At 45.8% G+C, this 20,694-nt stretch overlaps 1 protein-coding gene across 1 annotated transcript in view; it reads left to right on the top strand.

The window, feature by feature from the left end:
- The first annotated feature begins 9,039 nt into the window (after nt 1–9,039).
- C3H10orf143 (chromosome 3 C10orf143 homolog) overlaps nt 9,040–20,694 on the top strand; it is a 30,283-nt gene continuing 18,628 nt past the window's right edge. The window contains exons 1-2 of the mRNA XM_038744259.1: nt 9,040–9,114; nt 15,883–16,023. Coding sequence (XP_038600187.1) covers nt 9,040–9,114; nt 15,883–16,023 — 216 coding nt within the window. The remainder of the gene's footprint in view (nt 9,115–15,882; nt 16,024–20,694) is intronic.

Raw genomic sequence — 20,694 nt, 5'->3', positions numbered from 1 at the left:
TTACCGTTCATTCATTCATTCAATCGGATTTATGGAGCGCTTACCGTTCATTCATTCATTCAATCGGATTTATGGAGCGCTTACCGTTCATTCACTCATTCAATCGGATTTATGGAGCGCTTACCGTTCATTCATTCATTCAATCGGATTTATGGAGCGCTTACCGTTCATTCATTCATTCAATCGGATTTATGGAGCGCTTACCGTTCATTCATTCATTCAATCGGATTTATGGAGCGCTTACCCTTCATTCATTCATTCATTCAATCGCATTTATGGAGCGCTTACCGTTCATTCACTCATTCAATCGGATTTATGGAGCGCTTACCGTTCATTCATTCATTCAATCGGATTTATGGAGCGCTTACCGTTCATTCATTCATTCAATCGGATTTATGGAGCGCTTACCCTTCATTCATTCATTCAATCGGATTTATGGAGCGCTTACCCTTCATTCATTCATTCATTCAATCGCATTTATGGAGCGCTTACCGTTCATTCACTCATTCAATCGGATTTATGGAGCGCTTACCGTTCATTCATTCATTCAATCGGATTTATGGAGCACTTACCGTTCATTCATTCAATCGTATTTATGGAGCGCCTGCCGTTCATTCATTCATTCAATCGTATTTATGGAGCTCTTAACCGTTCATTCATTCATTCAATCGTATTTATGGAGCGCTTACCGTTCAGTCATTCATTCAATCGGATTTATGGAGCGCTTACCGTTCATTCATTCATTCAATCGTACTTATGGAGCGCCTACCGTTCATTCATTCATTCAATCGTATTTATGGAGCGCTTACTGTTCATTCATTCAATCGTATTTATGGAGCGCTTACTGTTCATTCATTCAATCGTATTTATGGAGCGCTTACTGTTCATTCATTCAATCGTATTTATGGAGCGTTTACCGTTCAGTCATTCATTCAATCGTATTTATGGAGCGCTTACTGTTCAGTCATTCATTCAATCGTATTTATGGAGCGCTTACTGTTCAGTCATTCATTCAATCGTATTTATGGAGCGCTTACTGTTCATTCATCCATTCAATCGTATTTATTGAGCGCTCACTGTGTGCAGAGCACTGAACTAAGCGCTTGGGAAGTCCAAGTTGGCAACATACAGAGACGGTCCCTACCCAACAGCGGGCTCACAGTCTAGAAGGGGGAGACAGACAACAAAACATATTAACTAAATAAAATAAATAGAATGAATATGTACAAAGAAAAAAGAGTAATAAATACGTACAAACATATATACATAGCTACAATAATAATAATCATGATAATGATGATGATGATGATGATGGCATTTGTTAAGCACTTACTAATGTGCAAATCACTAGTCTAAGCGCTGAGGGGGATACAAGGTGATCAGGTTGTCCCACGGGCAGCTCACAGTCTTCGTCCCCATTTGACAGATGAGGGAACTGAGGCACAGGGAAGTTAAAAGTCACACAGCTGACAAATGGCAGAGCCGGGATTTTTTATTTTTTTTTTTGGATGGCGTTTATTAAGCACTTACCATGTCCAAAGCACTGTTCTAAATGCTAGGATAGATAGAAAGTAATCAAGTTGTCCCACACATGGGGCTCACAGTCTTAATCCCCATTTTACAGTTGAGGGAACTGAGGCCCAGAGAAGTGAAGTGACTTGTCCAAAGTCACACAGCTGACAAGTGGGGGAGCTGGGATTTGAACCCATGACCTCTGACTCCAAAGCCCGGGCTCTTTCCATTCATTCATTCATTCAATCGTATTTATTGAGCGCTTACTGTGTGCAGAGCACTGTACTAAGCGCTTGGGAAGTACAAGTCGGCAACATATAGAGACGGTCCCTACCCAACAGTGGGCTCACCACACTGCTTCTCATAATAATGACTATGTTGCCAACTTGTATTTCCCAAGCGCTTAGTAGAGTGCTCTGCACACAGTAAGCGCTCAATAAATACGGTTGATTGATTGATTGACTATGACGATGATGGGACTGGTGAGGCACTTGCTATCCACCAAACACTATACTAAGCGCTGGGGGGAGATAATAATAATGTTGGTATTTGTTAAGCGCTTACTATGTGCAGAGCACTGTTCTAAGCGCTGGGGGAGACACAGGATAATCAGGTTCTCCCCTGCAGGGCTCACAGTCTTCATCCCCATTTGACAGATGAGGTAACTGAGGCACAGAGAAGTGAAGTGACTTGATGAGGTCACTGAGGCGCGGAGAAGTGAAGTGACTTGCCCAAAGTCACACAGCTGACAAGTGGTGGAGCCGGGATTTTTTATTTATTTTTTTGATGGCATTTATTAAGCGCTTACTATGTTGCCCCACGTGGGGCTCACAGACTTAATCCCCATTTTCCAGATGAAGGAACTGAGGCCCAGAGAAGTGAAGTGACTTGCCCAAAGTCACACAGCTGACAAGCGGCGGAGCTGGGATTTGAACCCATGACCTCTGACTCCAAAGCCCGGGCTCTTTCCACTGAGCCACGCTGCTTCCTTATATAAATTAATCAGGTTGGACACAATCCCTGTGCTACACGGGGCTTGCATTCTAAGTAGGAGGAAGGAAAGGTATCCAATCCCCATTTTGCCAGGGAGGAAACTGAGGCACGGAGAAGTTAAATGACTTGGCCAAGGTCACAATGATGATGATGGCATTTATTAAGCGCTTACTATGAGCAAAGCACTGTTCTAAGCACTGGGGAAATTACAAGATGATCAGGTTGTCCCACGGAGGGCTCGCAGTCTTCATCCCCATTTTACAGATGAGGGAACTGAGGCCCAGAGAAGTGAAGTGACTTGCCCAAAGTCACCCAGCTGACAGTTGGTGGAGCCGGGATTTGAACCCATGACCTCTGACTCCAAAGCCCAAGCTCTTTTCCACTGAGCCAAAACCAGACAGTTGGCCGAGCTGGGTTTAGAGCCTGGTCCTCTGACACCGAGGCCCATGCTCTATAATGATGGTATTTATTAAGCGCTTACTACTACTAATAATAATAATAATGGCATTTTATTAAGCGCTTACTATGTGCAAAGCACTGTTCTAAGCGCTGGGGTAGATACAAGGTAATCAAGTTGTCCCACATGGGGCTCACAGACTTAATCCCCATTTTCCAGATGAGGGAACTGAGGCCCAGAGAAGTGAAGCGACTTGCCCAAAGTCACACAGCTGACAAGTGGCAGAGCTGGGATTCGAACCCATGACCTCTGACTCCAAAGCCCGGGCTCTTTCCACTGAGCCACGCTGCTTTTACTATGTGCAAAGCACTGTTCTAAGCGCTCTATTCACTAGCTAGGCTGTTTCTCTGCATATGTAGCACTCTTTCCCTCCTCCTATCTGCAAATTTTTGCAATATCCGTCTTCCCTGCTTGACTTTAAGATTTGCAGCGTGGCTCAGTGGAAAGAGCCCGGGCTTGAGAGTCAGAGGTCATGGGTTCTAATCCCGCCTCCGCCAATTGTCAGCTGCGTGACTTGGGCAAGTCACTTCACTTCTCTGGGCCTCAGTTCCCTCATCTGTCGAATGGGGATGAAGATTGTGAGCCCCGCGTGGGACAACCTGATCGCCTTGTATCCCTCCCAACACTTAGAACAGTCTTTGGCACGTAGTAAGCGCTTAACAAATATTATTATTAATAATAATAATGATGATGGCATTTATTGAGACGCAGAGTGGCTCAGTAGGAAAGAGCCCGGGATTTGGAGTCAGAGGTCACGGGTTCAAATCCCTGCTCCACTCTATATATAATAATATATATAATATTATCATTATTATTATGTAGTAGTAGCTGGCGGAGTTGGGATTTGAACCCATGACCTCTGACTCCAAAGCCCGGGCTCTTTCCACATACATACTTACCTCCCTACATACATTCATTCGTTCATCGCGTACTGCGTGCGGAGCACTGTACTAGGCGCTTGGAAACGTCCAGCACAGCAATAAAGAATGACAATCCCTGCCCACAACGAGCTTTCAGTCTAGAGGGAGGAAAGATAGTTCCTAAGTACAAAGGAGAACAGCTGTGCGAAGCAGCGTGGCTCAATGGAGTCAGAGGTCGTGGGTTCAAATCCCGGCTCCACCAATTGTCAGCTGGGTGACTTTGGGCAAGTCGCTTCACTTCCCTGGGCCTCAGTTCCCTCATCTGTACAATGGGGATGAAGACTGTGACCCACCGTGGGACAACCTGATCACCTTGTAACCTCCCCAGCGCTTAGAACAGTGCTTTGCACATAGTAAGCGCTTAATAAATGGCATAATTATTATTATTATTCTCAGCTGGGTGACGTTGGGCGAGTCACTTCACTTCTCTGGGCCTCAGTTCCCACATCTGGAAAATGGGGATGAAGACTGTGAGCCCACGTGGGACAACCTAACCTGTTCACCCTGTAACCTCCCCAGCGCTTGGAACAGTGCTTGGCACATAGTAAGCACTTAATAAATGCCATCATTATTATTATTATTCTCAGCTGGGTGACGTTGGGCTAGTCACTTCACTTCTCTGGGCCTCAGTCCCCTCATCTGTCAAATGGGGATGAAGACTGTGAGCCCCAAGGCGGACAAGCTGATCACCTTGTTTCTCCCCCAGCGCTTGACACATAGTGCTCTGCACATAGTAAGCACTCAATAAATACGATTGATTGATTAACAAATACCACTATTATTGGATAGGGACCGTCTCTATATGTTGCCAACCTGTACGTCCCAAGCGCTTAGTACAGTGCTCTGCACACAGTAAGCGCTCAATAAATACGATTGAATGAATTATCATTATGATGATGATGATGATGATGATGATGATGGGGGCCATAAGTGGTGAGGTGGCTTGTATATATATTTGTACAGATTTATTACTCTTTTACTTGTACATATTTACTATTCTATTTATTTTGTCAATGTGTATATAGCTTTAATTCTATTTGTTCTGACGATTTTGACACCTGTCTACATGTTTTGTTTTGTTGTCTGTCTCCCCCTTCTAGACTGTGAGCCTGTTGTTGGGTAGGGGCCGTCTCTATATGTTGCCGATTTATACTTCCCAAGCGCTTAGCACAGTGTGCTGCACTCAGTAAGTGCTCAATAAATACGAATGAATGAATTATTATTATTATTATTATTATTATGGGGACATAAGTGGTGAGGTGTCTGGTATATATATTTGTACAGATTTATTACTCTGTTTTACTTGTACATATTTACCATTCTATTTATTTTGTTAATGTGTATATAGCTTTAATTCTATTTGTTCTGACGATTTTGACACCTGTGTAATAATAATAATGGCATTTGTTAAGCGCTTATTATGTGCAAAGCACTGTTCTAAGCGCTGGGGAGGTTACAGGGTGATCAGGTTGTCCCACGGTGGGTCACAGTCTTCATCCCCATTGTACAGATGAGGTAACTGAGGCCCAGAGAAGTGAAGTGACTTGCCCAAAGTCACCCAGCTGACAGTTGGTGGAGGCAGGATTTGAACTCATGACCTCTGACTCCAAAGCCCGTGCTTTTTCCATTGAGCCACGCTGCTTCTCTGTCTACATGTTTTGTTTTGTTTTCTGTCTCCCCCTTCTAGACTGTGAGCCCGTTGTTGGGCAGGGACCGTCTCTATACGTTGCCGACTTGTCCTTCCCAAGCGCTTAGTCCAGTGCTCTGCACACAGTAAGCGCTCAATAAATACATTTGAATGAATTATGATGATGATGATGATGATGATGGGGACATAAGTGGTGAGGTGTCGTATATATATTTGTGCAGATTTATTACTCTTTGTTTTACTTGTACATATTTACTATCCTATTTATTTTGTTAACGTGTATATAGCTTTAGTTCTTTTTGTTCTGACGATTTTGACACCTGTCTCCATGTTTTGTTTTGTTGTCTGTCTCCCCCTTCTAGACTGTGAGCCCGTTGTTGGGTAGGGACCGTCTCTATACGTTGCCGGCTTGTACTTCCCAAGCGCTTAGTACACTGCTCTGCACACAGTAAGTGCTCAATAAATCCGATTGAATGAATGACGATGATGATGATGATGGGGACATAAGTGGTGAGGTGTTGTATATATATTTGTACAGATTTATTACTCTGTTTTAATTGTACATATTTACTATTCTATTTATTTTGTTAATGATGTGCATCTAGCTTTAATTCTATTTGTTCTGACAACTTGACACCTGTCTCCATGTTTTGTTTTGTTGTCTGCCTCCCTCTTCTAGACTGTGTGCCCGTTGTTGTGTGGGGACCGTCTCTCTAGGTTGTCGACTTGTACTTCCCAAGCGCTTAGTACAGTGCGCTGCACACAGTAAGCGCTCAATAAATACGATTGAATGAATGAACCTGATCACCTTGTATCCCCCCAGCGCTTAGAACAGTCTTGGCACATAGTAAGCGCTTAACAAATACGACTGTTATTATTATCATTATTATCATTATAGTTATTATTATTATGTAGTATGTGAGCCGTCTTCTAGACTGTGAGCCCGTTGTTGGGTAGGGACCGTCTCTATATGTTGCCGACTTGTCCTTCCCAAGCGCTTAGTACAGTGCTCTGCACACAGTAAGTGTTCAATAAATATAATTGAATGAATAAATACGATTGAATGAATGAATGAATGACCGTCTCTATATGTTGCCAACTTGTCCTTCCCAAGCGCTTAGTACAGTGCTCTGCACTCAGTAAGCGCTCGATAAATGCGATTGAATGAGTGAATGAACTTGATCACCTTGTATCCCGCCAGCGCTTAGAACAGTCTTGGCACATAGCAAGCGCTTAACAAATACCACTATTATGATTATGATTATTATTATTATTATTATTATTATGTAGTATGTGAGCCGCCTTCTAGACTGTGAGCCCGTTGTTGGGTAAGGACCGTCTCTCTATGTGTTGCCGACTCGTACTTCCCAAGCGCTTAGTCCAGTGCTCTGCACACAGTAAGCGCTCAGTAAATACGATTGAATGAATGAATGAATGACCCTCTCTATATGTTGCCCACTTGTCCTTCCCAAGCGCTTAGTACAGTGCTCTGCACACAGTAAGCGCTCAATAAATATGATTAATGAATGAATGAATGACCGTCTCTATATGTTGCCAACTTGTACTTCCCAAGCGCTTAGTCCAGTGCTCTGCACACAGTAAGCGCTCGATAAATACGATTGAATGACTGAATGAACCTGATCACCTTGTATCCCCCCAGCGCTTAGAACAGCCTTGGCACATAGTAAGCGCTTAACAAATGCCACTATTATTATTATTATTATCATCATTATGTAATATGTGAGCCGCCTTCTAGACTGTGAGCCCGCTGTTGGGTAGGGACCGTCTCTCTATGTGGCCGACTTGGCCTTCCCAAGCGCTAAGTACAGTGCTCTGCACACAGTAAGCGCTCAATACAATCGAATGAATGAATGCATGACCGTCTCTCTATGTGCCGACGTCCTTCCCAAGCGCTTAGTACAGTGCTCTGCACACAGTAAGCGCTCAATAAAGACGATTGAATGAATGAATGACCGTCTCTATAAGTTGCCAATTTGTCCTTCCCAAGCGCTTAGTACAGTGCTCTGCACACAGTAAGTGCTCAATAAATACGATTGAATGAATGAATGAATGACCGTCTCCGTATGTTGCCAACTTGTCCTTCCCAAGCGCTCAGTACAGTGCCCTGCCCACAGTAAGCGCTCGATAAATACGATTGAATGAATGAATAAATGAACCTGATCACCTTGTGTCGCCCCCAGTGCTTAGGACAGTCTTGGCATATAGTAAGCGCTTAACAAATGCCGCTATTATCATTATCATTATTATGTAGTATGAGAGCTGCCTTCTAGACTGTGAGCCCGCTGTTGGGTAGGGCCCGTCTCTCTATGTTGCCGACTTGTACTTCCCAAGCGCTTAGTACAGTGCTCTGCACACAGTAGGTGCTCAATACGATTGAATGAATGACCGTCTCTCTATGCTGCCAACTTGTCCTTCCCAAGCGCTTAGTACAGTGCTCTGCACACAGTAAGCGCTCAATACGATTGAATGAATGACCATCTCTATATGTTACCAACTTGTCCTTCCCAAGCGCTTAGTACAGTGCTCTGCACACAGTAAGCGCTCAATAAATATGATTGAATGAATGACCGTCTCTCTATGCTGCCAACTTGTCCTTCCCAAGCGCTTAGTACAGTGCTCTGCACACAGTAAGCGCTCAATACGATTGAATGAATGACCATCTCTCTATGTTGCCAACTTGTCCTTCCCAAGCGCTTAGTACAGTGCTCTGCACACAGTAAGCACTCAACAAATACCACAAGGCTCAGTGGAGAAGAGCCCGGGCTTTGGAGTCAGAGGTCATGGGTTCGAATCCCGGCTCCGGCACGTGTCTGCTGTGTGACCTTGGGAAAGTCACTTAACTTCTGTGAGCCTCAGTTACCTCATCTGTAAAATGGGGATTAAGACTGTGAGCCCCATGTGGGGCAACTTGATCACCTTGTATCTACCCCCAGCGCTTAGAACAGTGCTGTGCACATAGTAAGCGCTTAACAAATGCCATTATTATTATTATAATAAATATGATTGAATGAATGACCGTCTCTCTATGTTGCCAACTTGTCCTTCCCAAGCGCTCAGTACAGTGCTCTGCACACAGTAAGCGCTCGATAAAGACGATTGTATATACGTTTGTATGTATTTATTATTCTATTTATTCTTTTATTTTATTTGTACATGTTTTTTCTATTTATTTTATCATGTTAATCTGTTTGGTTGTCTGTCTCCCCCTTCTAGACTGTGAGCCCGCTGTTGGGTAGGGACCGTCTCTATATGTTGCCAACTTGTCCTCCCCAAGCGCTTAGTACAGTGCTCTGCACGTAGTAAGCGCTCAATAGACGATTGAATGAATGAATGAATGATTGACTGAATGAATGAATGGTCCCCGGGGCGGTGGACGGAGCAGGGGGCGGGGCTTTCCACGCGGCCGGCCTAGGGAGCGTGTGCGCATGCGCGAGGGAGCGCGCGCGCCCGGGCAGGTTTCGGGTGTGCGCATGCGCAAGCGCGCGCGCATGGACGGATTGGGGCTGCGGCGTCGGCGTCGTTGTCCGGAGGTCTCGGACCAGCAGGGAGACTGCGGGGACGCGGTGAGGAGCGCGAGGCGCTGAGGGCGCGCGGGGCCTGAGACCCGCGGTGGGGGGGAGTGGGCGGGGCCTGCCGCCCTCCATCAGTCCGCCCGCCAATCCGGGGCCTCGGCGGCCTGCCAATCAGTCCGCCCGCCAATCCGGGGGCGCGGGGGCGGGGCCGGCTCCCCGCCAATCAATCCGCCCGCCAATCGGGGGGCTCGTCCCGCCCGCCAATCCGGGGGCACCTCCGCCTGCCAATCAACCCGCCCGCCAATCCGAGGGCTCCCTGCCTGAAGAGCCCCCTACCAACCCCCCCCAGCGTTCCTTTCATTCATTCATTCATTCATTCATTCAATGGTATTTATTGAGCGCTTACTGTGTGCAGAGCACTGTACTAAGCGCTTGGGACGTACAAGTTGGCAACATATAGAGACGGTCCCTACCCAGCAGCGGGCTCACAGTCTAGAAGGGGGAAACAGTGAAACAAACAGGGAAACAAAACAAAACATATTATTAACAAAATGAAATAAGTAGAATAGATATGTACCAGTAAAATAAATAAATAGCAATCAATCAATCAATCGTATTTATTGAGCGCTTACTGTGTGCAGAGCACTGCACCAAGCGCTTGGGAAGTACCAGTTCATGCAATCATATTGAGCGCTTACTGTGTGCAGAGCACTGGACTAAGCGCTTGGGAAGTACAAGTTCATTCATTCATTCAATCGTATTTATTGAGCGCTTACTGTGTGCAGAGCACTGGACTAAGCGCTTGGGAAGTACAAGTTCGTTCATTCATTCAATCATATTTACTACTACTGTTTGTTATTCTTCATCATCATCATCAGTCGTATTTATTGAGTGCTTACTGTGTGCAGAGCACTGGACTAAGCGCTTGGGAAGTACAAGTTGGCAACATATAGAAACGGTCCCTACCCAGCAGCGGGCTCACAGTCTAGAAGGGGGAGACAGAGAACAAAACAAAACATATTAACAAAATAAAATAAATAGAATAGATATGTACCAGTAAAATAAGTAAATATCAATCAATCAACCGTATTTATTGAGCGCTTACTGTGTGCAGAGCACTGCACCAAGCGCTTGGGAAGTACAAGTTCATTCATTCAATCATATTGAGCGCTTACTGTGTGCAGAACCCTGTACTAAGCGCTTGGGAAGTACAAGTTAGTTCGTTCATTCAGTCGTATTTATTGAGCGCTTACTGTGTGCAGAGCACTGGACTAAGCGCTTGGGAAGTACAAGTTCATTCCTTCAATCATATTTACTACTACTGTTTGTTATTCTTCATCATCATCATCAGTCATATTTATTGAGTGCTTACTGTGTGCAGAGCACTGGACTAAGCGCTTGGGAAGCACAAGTTGGCAACATATAGAGACGGTCCCTACCCAACAGTGGGCTCACAGTCTAGAAGGGGGAAACAGAGAACAAAACAAAACATATTAACAAAATAAAATAAATAGAATAGATATGTACTAGTAAAATAAATAGATATCAATCAATCAATCGTATTTATTGAGCGCTTACTGTGTGCAGAGCACTGCACCAAGCGCTTGGGAAGTACAAGTTCATTCATTCATTCAATCGTATTGAGCACTTACTGTGTGCAGAGCACTGTACTAAGTGCTTGGGAAGTACAAGTTAGTTCGTTCATTCAATCGTATTTATTGAGCGCTTACCGTGTGCAGAGCACTGGACTAAGTGCTTGGGAAGTACAAGTTCGTTCATTCAATCGTATTTATTGAGCGCTTACTGTGTGCAGAGCACTGTACTAAGCGCTTGGGAAGTCCAAGTTGACAACATAGAGAGACGGTCCCTACCCAACAGCGGGCTCACAGTCTAGAAGGGGGAGACAGTGAACAAAACAAAACATATTATTAACAAAATAAAATAAATAGAATAGATATGTACCAGTAAAAGAAATAAATATCAATCAATCAATCAATCGTATTTATTGAGCGCTTACTGTGTGCAGAGCACTGCACCAAGCGCTTGGGAAGTACAAGTTCATTCATTCAATCATATTGAGCGCTTACTGTGTGCAGAGCACTATATTAAGCGCTTGGGAAGTACAAGTTCATTCATTCATTCATTCAATCATATTTATTGAGCGTTTACCTTGTGCAGAGCACTGGGCTAAGCGCTTGGGAAGTACAAGTTCATTCATTCAATTGTATGTATTGAGCGCTTACTGTGTGCAGAGCACTGGACTAAGCGCTTGGGAAGTACAAGTTCATTCATTCATTCAGTCGTATTTATTGAGCGCTTACTGTGTGCACAGCACTAGACTAAGCGCTTGGGAAGTACAAGTTCATTTATTCATTCAATCCTATTTATTGAGCGCTTACTGTGTGCAGACCACTGGACTAAGCGCTTCGGAAGTATAAGTTCATTCGTTCCTTCAGTCGTATTTGAGCGCTTACTGTGTGCAGAGCACTGTACTAAGCGCTTGGGAAGTACAAGTCGGCAACACATAGAGACGGTCCCTACCCAACAGCGGGCTCACAGTCTAGAAGGGGGAGACAGAGAACAAAACCAAACATATTAACAAAATAAAATTAATAGAATAAATATGTACAAATAAAATAAATAAATAGAGTAATAAATCCGTACAAACATATATACATATATACCGGTGCTGTGGAGAGGGAAAGGAGGTAAAGCGGGGGGGGGGGGGGGGGGGGGGGGGGATGAGGAAGGGGAGGAGGGGGAGAGGAAGGAGGGGGCTCAGCACCTGTATATATGTATATATGTTTGTATGTATTTATTACTCTATTTCACTTCCACATATTTATTCTATTTATTTTATTTTGTTAATATGTTTTGTTGTCTGTCTCCCCCTTCTAGACTGTGAGCCCGCTGTTGGGTAGGGACCGTCTCTATATGTTGCCAACTTGGCCTTCCCAAGCGCTTAGTACAGTGCTCTGCACACAGTAAGCGCTCAATAAATACGATTGAATGAATGAATGAATGTATATAGGCTTTCCGTCCCCAGTCTCTCTCTTTCTCTCCTCGCCAATCACTGAACGAACCCGTCCCCGGACGACGGGTGACACTTGTAACCTCCCCAGTGCTTAGAACAGTGCTTTGCATATAGTAAGCACTTAATAAATGCCAAAAAAAAAAAAAAAATCCCAGCTCTGCCAATTGTCAGCTGTGTGACTCTGGGCAAGTCACTTCTCTGGGCCTCAGTTACCTCATCTGTAAAATGGGGATGAAGACTGTGAGCCCCCCGTGGGACAACCTGATCACCTCTTAACCTTCCCAGCACTTAGAACAGTGCTTTGCCCGTAGTAAGCACTTAATAAATGCCATCCTTATTATTATTATTTGTCTGTTCATTCATTCTTTCAAGCATTTATTGAGCACTTACTGTGTGCAAAGTACTGTAATTTACTATTCTATTTTGTTACTGATGTGCATCTAGCTTTATTTCTATTTATTCTGATGACTTGACACCTGTCCACATGTTTTGTTTTGTTGTCTGTCTCTCCCTTCTAGACTGTGAGCCCGTTGTTGGGTAGGGACCGTCTCTATATGTTGCCAACTTGTACTTCCCAAGCGCTTAGTACAGCGCTCTGCACACAGTAAGGGCTCAGTAAATACGATTGAATGAATGAATAATAATAATAATAATGATGGCATTTGTTAAGCGCTTACTATGTGCCAAGCACTGTTCTAAGCCTGGGGGGAATGCAAGGTGATCAGGTTGTCCCACGTGGGGCTCACGGTCTTAATCCCCATTTTACAGATGCAGGAACTGAGGCACACAGAAGCAAAGTGACGTGCCCAAAGTCACACAGCTGACAATAATAATAATAATAATAATAATAATGATGGCATTTATTAAGCGCTTACTATGTGCAAAGCACTGTTCTAAGAGCTGGGGAATTTACAAGCTGATCAGGTTGTCCCACGTGGGGCTCACAGTCTTAATCCCCATTTTACAGAGGAGGTAACTGAGGCCCAGAGAAGTGAAGTGACTTGCCCAAAGTCACCCAGCTGACAAGTGGCAGAGCCGGGATTTGAACCGATGACCTCTGACTCCGAAGCCCGGGCTCTTTCCCCTGAGCCACGCTGCTTCCCTACTTCCCAAGCGCTTAGTACAGTGCTCCGCACACAGTAAGTGCTCAATAAATACGACGGAATAAATGAATGAATGAAGTGACAAGTGACAGAGCTGGGATTATTCATTCATTCATTCATTCAATCGTATTTATTGAGCGCTTACTGAGTGCAGAGCGCTGTACTAAGCGCTTGGGAAGTACAATTTGGCAACATATAGAGACGGTCCCTACCCTACAGTGGGCTCACAGTCTAGAAGGGGGAGAACAGTCTAGAAGGGGGATTAGAACCCACAACCTCTGACTCCGAAGTCCGGGCTCTTTCCACCGAGCCACGGTGCTTATGTACTAAGCGCTTGGAAAGTCCAAATCGGCATCGGATAGAGACGGTCCCTACCCAACAACGGGCTCCCAGTCTGACTTCCCCAGGTAGCCTGGGTTCCTGTATATATGTATATACACAGCACCTGTATATATGTATATATGTTTGTACATATTTATTACTCTATTTATTTATTTATTTATTTTACTTGTCCATATCTATTCTATTTATTTTATTTTGTTAGTATGTTTGGTTTTGTCCTCTGCCTCCCCCTTTTAGACTGTGAGCCCACTGTTGGGTAGGGACTGTCTCTAGATGTTGCCAACTTGTACTTCCCAAGTGCTTAGTACAGTGCTCTGCACATAGTAAGCGCTCAATAAATATGATTGATTGATTGATTCCTATAAACAGCAAGAAGTGGCGTGGCCTAGTGGGAACAGCCCAGTCCTGGAGGTCCGAAGGTCCTGGGTTCTAATCCCGGCTCCGCCACTTGTCTGCTGTGTGGCCCTGGGCCAGTCGCTTCATGTCTCTGGGCCTCAGTTCCCTCATCTGTAAAATGGGGGAGTGAAGACTGTGATCCCTATGTGGAACAGGGACCAGGTCCAACCTGATTAACTTGGACCTTCCCCAGCTCTTAGAACAGTGTCTGGCACACAGTAAGCGCTTATAACAGGAGAAGCAGTGTGACCTAGTGGGTAGAGCCTGGGCCCGGGAGTCAGAGGTCGTGGGTTCTAATCCACACTCGTCTGCTGTGTGACCTTGGGCAAGTCACTTCACTTCTCTGTGCCTCAGTTCCCTCATCTGTACAATGGGGATTAAGACTGTGTGCCCCCCGTGGGACAACCTGATCACCTTGTATCCCCCCCAGCGCTTAGAACAGTGCTTTGTACATAGTAAGCGCTTAACAAATGCCATTATTATTATTATTATTATTATTATTATTATTATTATCTTAGAGCCATGTGGCCTGGGGATGGGAGAAAGCCCCCTCTCTGCACTGTAGGCCCTACTTGGACGGCGAGGGCAGAACGGGACAAGGCAGTTTGAAACCCCTTCCCCTCACGTCACGTCCTTTTAGACTGTGAGCCCACTGTTGGGTAGGGACTGTCTCTATATGTTGCCAGTTTGTACTTCCCAAGCGCTTAGTACAGTGCTCTGCACACAGTAAGTGCTCAATAAATACGATTGAGGATGGAGCCCAAGCCAGACCGTGGTTTGGAGCCATGGCGGGGAAGGAAATGAAGAAGAACCTTTGGGCTTTAGGTGGGCTCTGAAGGCCTGGGGATAAGTGGGGAGTGGGGGAAGGCCTGGGGATAATCGTATCAATAAATATGATATGATGGATGCTCTGCACACAGTAAGCGCTCAATAAATACGATTGATGATGATGATGATTGGGAATGCCCCGAGGCAGCCAAGGCTCTGAGAGGGGCTCTGGGTTAGAGAGCAGGCGGGGCTCACCTCTCTGACCCAAAGCACAGGCCTGAGGAGGGGAAGGGGAACAATCAAGCGCTTAGTACAGTGCTGTGCACACCGTAAGCATTCAATAAATATGATTGAATGACTGAATGAATGAACCGTGCCAGACTGTGGTTTGGAGCCATGGCGGGGATGGAAATGAAGAAGAACCTTTGGGCTTTAGGTGGGCTCCGAAGGCCTGGGGATAAGTGGGGAGTGGGGGAAGGCCTGGGGATAAGTGGGGGATAAGGCCTGGGGATAATCGTATCAATAAATACGATTGATTGATTGATTGGGGATGCCCCGAGGCAGCCAAGGCTCTGCCCATCCGCCAAGCTAGCTCTCTTCCTCCCTTCAAGGCCCTGCTGAGAGCTCACCTCCTCCAGGAGGCCTTCCCAGACTGAGCCCCTTCCTTCCTCTCCCCCTCATCCCCCTCTCCATCCCCCCATCTCACCTCCCTCCCTTCCCCACAGCGCCTGTATATATGTATATATGTTTGTACATATTTTTTTTTACTCTATGTATTTATTTATTTCATTTATTTGTACATATCTATTCTATTTATTTTATTTTGTTAGTATGTTTGGTTTTGTTCTCTGTCTCCCCCTTTTAGACTGTGAGCCCACTGTTGGGTAGGGACTGTCTCTATATGTTGCCAATTTGTACTTCCCAAGCGCTTAGTACAGTGCTCTGCACATAGTAAGCACTCAATAAATACGATTGATGATGATGAGTGGGGCTCTGGGTTAGAGAGCAGGCGGGGCTCACCTCTCTGACCCAAAGCACAAGCCTGAGGAGGGGAAGGGGAACAATCAAGCGCTTAGTACAGTGCTCTGCACACCGTAAGTGCTCAAAAAATATGATTGAATGACTGAACGAATGACCCATCATCATCAGCGGCATCCTCCCGGGTTATTTGTGCAGAAACGAGCATGCAGGCGTTTGGAAATCGCAGCCGGCGAGGACTGTCCGATGGAGTTTTGGGGCCCGGAGAGCCAGTCACCGCTCCCTGCCTTCAGCCCGGAATCCACTCCAGGAAATCTGCCCGAGAAGCCAAACGCGACGGTACGCTCCCATCCGCCCAGCGATCCATCGACCGACCGTTTCATTCATTTGTTTATTCAGTTGTATTTATTGAGCGCTTACTGTGTGCGGAGCACTGTACTAAGCGCTTGGGAAGGACAAGTTGGCAGCATATAGAGACGGTCCCGACCCAACAGCGGGCTCACAGTCTAGGAGGGGGAGACAGACAACAAGACAAAACATATTAACGAAATAAAATCAATAGAATAAATGCGTACAAGTAAAATAAATAGAGTAATAAATATGTACAAACATATATATATACATATATATAGGTGCTGTGGGGAGGGGAAGGAGGTAAGGCAGGGGGGAGATGGCGAGGGGGAGAGGGAGGAAGGAGGGGGCTCAGTCTGGGGAAAGCCCTTACTGTGTATCATCATCATCATCATCATCAATCGTATTTATTGAGCGCTTACTATGAGCAGAGCACTGTACCAAGCACTTGGGAAGTACAAATTGGCAACATATAGAGACAGTCCCTACCCAACAGTGGGCTCACAGTCTAAAAGGGGAGACAGAGAACAAAACCAAACATACTAACAAAATAAAATAAATAGAATAGATATGTACAAGTAAAATAAATAAATAGAGTAATAAATATGTACAAACATATATACATATACACAGGTGTTGTGGGGAAGGGAAGGAGGTAAAATGGGGGGATGGAGAGGGGGATGAGGGGGAGAGGAAGGAAGGGGCTCAGTCTGGGAAGGCCTCCTGGAGGAGGTGAGCTCTCAGCAGGGCCTTGAAGGGAGGAAGAGAGCTAGCTTGGCGGAGGGGCAGAGGGATTGGGGGCATTCCAGGCCCGGGGGAGGACGTGGGCCGGGGGTCGATGGCAGGACAGGCGAGAGCGAGGTACAGTGAGGAGATTAGTGGTGGAGGAGCGGAGGGTGCGGGCTGGGCTGGAGAAGGAGAGAAGGGAGGTGAGGTAGGAGGGGGCCAGGGGATGGACAGCCTGGAAGCCCAGGGTGAGGAGTTTCTGCCTGATGTGCAGATTGATCGGTAGCCATTGGAGGTTTTTGAGGAGGGGAGTAATATGTCCAGAGCGTTTCTGGACAAAGATAATCCGGGCAGCAGCATGAAGTATGGATTGAAGTGGAGAGAGACGCGAGGATGGGAGATCAGAGAGAAGGCTGATGCAGTAGTCCAGACGGGACAGGATGAGAGCTTGAATGAGCAGGGTAGCGGTAGGGATGGAGAGGAAAGGGCGGATCTTGGCAATGTTGCGGAGCTGAGACCGGCAGGTTTTGGTGACGGCTTGGATGTGAGGGGTGAACGAGAGAGCGGAGTTGAGGATGACACCAAGGTTGCGGGCTTGTGAGACGGGAAGGATGGTAGTGCCGTCAACAGAGATGGGAAAGTCAGGGAGAGGGCAAGGTTTGGGAGGGAAGACAAGGAGCTCAGTCTTCGACATGTTGAGCTTTAGGTGGCGGGCGGACATCCAGATGGAGATGTCCTGAAGGCAGGAAGAGATGCGAGCCTGGAGAGAGGGAGGGGGAGAGAGCAGGGGCAGAGATGTAGATCTGGGTGTCATCAACGTAGAGATGATAGTTGAAGCCGTGGGGGCGAATGAGGTCACCAAGGGAGTGGGTGTAGATCGAGAACAGAAGGGGACCAAGCACTGAACCTTGGGGAACCCCCACAGTAAGAGGATGGGAGGGGGAGGAGGAGCCTGCAAAAGAGACTGAGAATGAACGACCGGAGAGGTATGAGGAGAACCAGGAGAGGACGGAGTCTGTGAAGCCAAGGTCAGATAGCGTGGTGAGGAGAAGGGGGTGGTCCACTGTGTCGAAGGCAGCTGAGAGGTCGAGGAGGATTAGGACAGAGACAGTATAGAGACATATAGAGTCAGTCCCTACCCAACAGTGGGCTCACAGTCTAAAAGGATGATAATAATAATCGATAGATCCCAGGGGCAGAGAGTCAGAAGGACCTGGGTTCTAATTCTAATTCCACCACTCACCTACTGTGACTATGGGCCTGTCACTTCACTGCATCCCGATCATCTCATCTGTAAAATGGGGATAAGTACGTGAGCCCCACATGGGATACAGACCGTGTCCAACCTGATGAGCTCGTATTAATTAATTAATTCATTCATTCATTCAATGTCTATTGAATTCAGTGTCTATTGAGGGACGTAGCGTGGCCTAGTGGGTAGAGCCCAGCCTGGGAGTCTATCTCGGCTCTGCCGTTGGTCTGCTGTGTGACCTTGGGCAAGTCAGGGCTTAGTGGACAGAGCCCGGGCTTGGGAGTCAGAGGTCAGGAGTTCTAATCCCGGCTCCGCCACTTCTCAGCTATGTGACTTTGGGCAAGTCACTTCACTTCTCTGGGCCTCAGTTATCTCACCTGTAAAATGGGGATTAAGACTGTGAGCCCCACGTGGGACAACCTGATTACCTAGTATCCCCCCCACCACTTAGAACAGTGCTTGGCACATAGTAAGCGCTTAACAAATGCCATCATCATCATCATCATTATTATTATTATTATTTAACTTCTCTGGGCCTCAGTTACCTCATCTGTACAATGGGGATTAAGATTGTGAGCCCCACATGGGACAACCTGACTATCTTGAGTCTACCCTAGGGCTTAGAACAGCGCTTGGCACATAGTAAGCACTTAACAAATGCCATAATTATTATTATTATTATTGAGCACTTACTGTGTGCAGAGCACTTTACTAAGAGCCTGGGAGAGGACGGTAGTATAGAGTTGGTGGGCAACTGGAGTTTACAGTCTGGAGGTTCATTCATTCATTCAATTGCCTTTATTGAGCACTTACTGTGTGCAAAGCACTGTACTAAGCACTTGGGAGAGGACAGTATAACAATAAACAGACCCATTCCCTGCCCACAGTGAGCTTACAGTCTGGAGGTTCATTATCAATCAGTCAATCAATCAATCGTATTTATTGAGCGCTTACTGTGTGCCGAGCACTGTACTAAGCGTTCATTATGAGAAGCAGTGTGGCTCAGTGGAAAGAGCCTGGGCTTTGGAGTCAGAGGTCATGAGTTCAAATCCCAGCTCCACCAACTGTCAGCTGTGTGACTTTGGGCAAGTCACTTCACTTCTCTGGGCCTCAGTCACCTCATCTGTAAAAAAAGTGGGGATTAAGACTGTGAGCCCCACGTGGGACCACCTGATCACCTTGTAACCTCCCCAGCGCTTAGAACAGTGCTTGGCACATAGTAAGCGCTTAACAAATACCATCATTATTATTATTATTCATTTATTCATTCAGTTGTATTTATTAATAATAAATAATGATGATATTTGTTAAGCGCTTATTATGTGTCAAGCACTGTTCTAGGCATTGGGGTAGACTCAAGGTAATCAGGTTATCCCACGTGGGGCTCAAAATTCAATCATTCATTCAGTCAGTCATATTTATTGAGTGCTTATTGAGTGCAGAACACCGTACTAAGCGCTTGGAAAGTACAATTTGGCAACAGATTGAGACAGTCCCTACTTAATCCCCATTTGTTAATACGTTTTGTTTTGTTGTCTGTCTCCCCCCTCTAGACTGCGAGCCCGCTGTTGAGTAGGGACCGTCTCTATATATTGCCAACGTGTACTTCCCAAGCGCTTAGTACAGTGCTCTGCACTCAGTAAGTGCTCAATAAATACGATTGAATGAATGAATTTTACAGATGAGGTAACCAAGGCACAGGTCACACAGCAGATAAATTGCAGAGCTGGGCACTCACTGTGTACAAAGCAGTGTGGCTCAGTGGAAAGAGCCCGGGCTTTGGAGTCAGAGGTCATGGGTTCGAATCCTGCTCAGCCACATGTCTGCTGTGTGACCTTGGGCAAGTCACTTAACTTCTCTGAGCCTCAGTTCCCTCATCTGTAAAATGGGGATTAAGATTGTGAGCCCCACGTGGGACAGCTTGATCACCTTGTATCCCCCCAGCGCTTAGAACAGTTCTCTGCACATAGTAAGCGCTTAACAAATGCTGTCATTATTAGTAAGCACTTGGGAGAGGACACTACAACAATAAACGGACACACTCCCTGCCCGCAATGAGCTGACAGTCTAGAGGTGGGGTCGGACATGAATTTAAATAAAGAAACGCTCCCCCCTCTAGACTGCAAGCTCATTGTGGGCAGGGAATGTTGTTCTTTATTGTTGTACTGCACTTTCCCGAGCGCTTAGTACGGCACTCTGCACTGTATTAATCATATTATTTATTATTTATTTATTTTACTTGTACATATCTATTCTATTTATTTTGTTAGTATGTTTGGTTTTGTTCTCTGTCTCCCCCTTTTAGACTGTGAGCCCACTGTTGGGTAGGGACTGTCTCTATACGTTGCCAATTTGTACTTCCCAAGCACTTAGTACAGTGCTCTGCATATAGTCAGCACTCAATAAATACGATTGCTGATGATGAGGAGGATATTAATAAATACGATCGAATGAATGAATGGCTGTGCACACAAGTGCCATGGAGCTGAGGAAAGGGTGAGTAAAGGGTGCCAACTTGTACTTCCCAAGCGCTTAGTACAGTGCTCTGCACACAGTAAGCGCTCAATAAATACGATTGATGATGATGAGGAGGATATTAATAAATACGATCGAATGAATGAATGGCTATGCACACAAGTGCCGTGGAGCTGAGGAAAGGGTGAGTAAAGGGTGCCAACTTG

The sequence above is a fragment of the Tachyglossus aculeatus genome, chromosome 3, assembly GCF_015852505.1.
Source record: "Tachyglossus aculeatus isolate mTacAcu1 chromosome 3, mTacAcu1.pri, whole genome shotgun sequence".
NCBI lineage: Eukaryota > Metazoa > Chordata > Mammalia > Monotremata > Tachyglossidae > Tachyglossus > Tachyglossus aculeatus.
The sequence above is the reverse complement of the archived record's forward strand: the minus strand, read 5'-3'. Positions and strand labels throughout refer to the sequence as shown.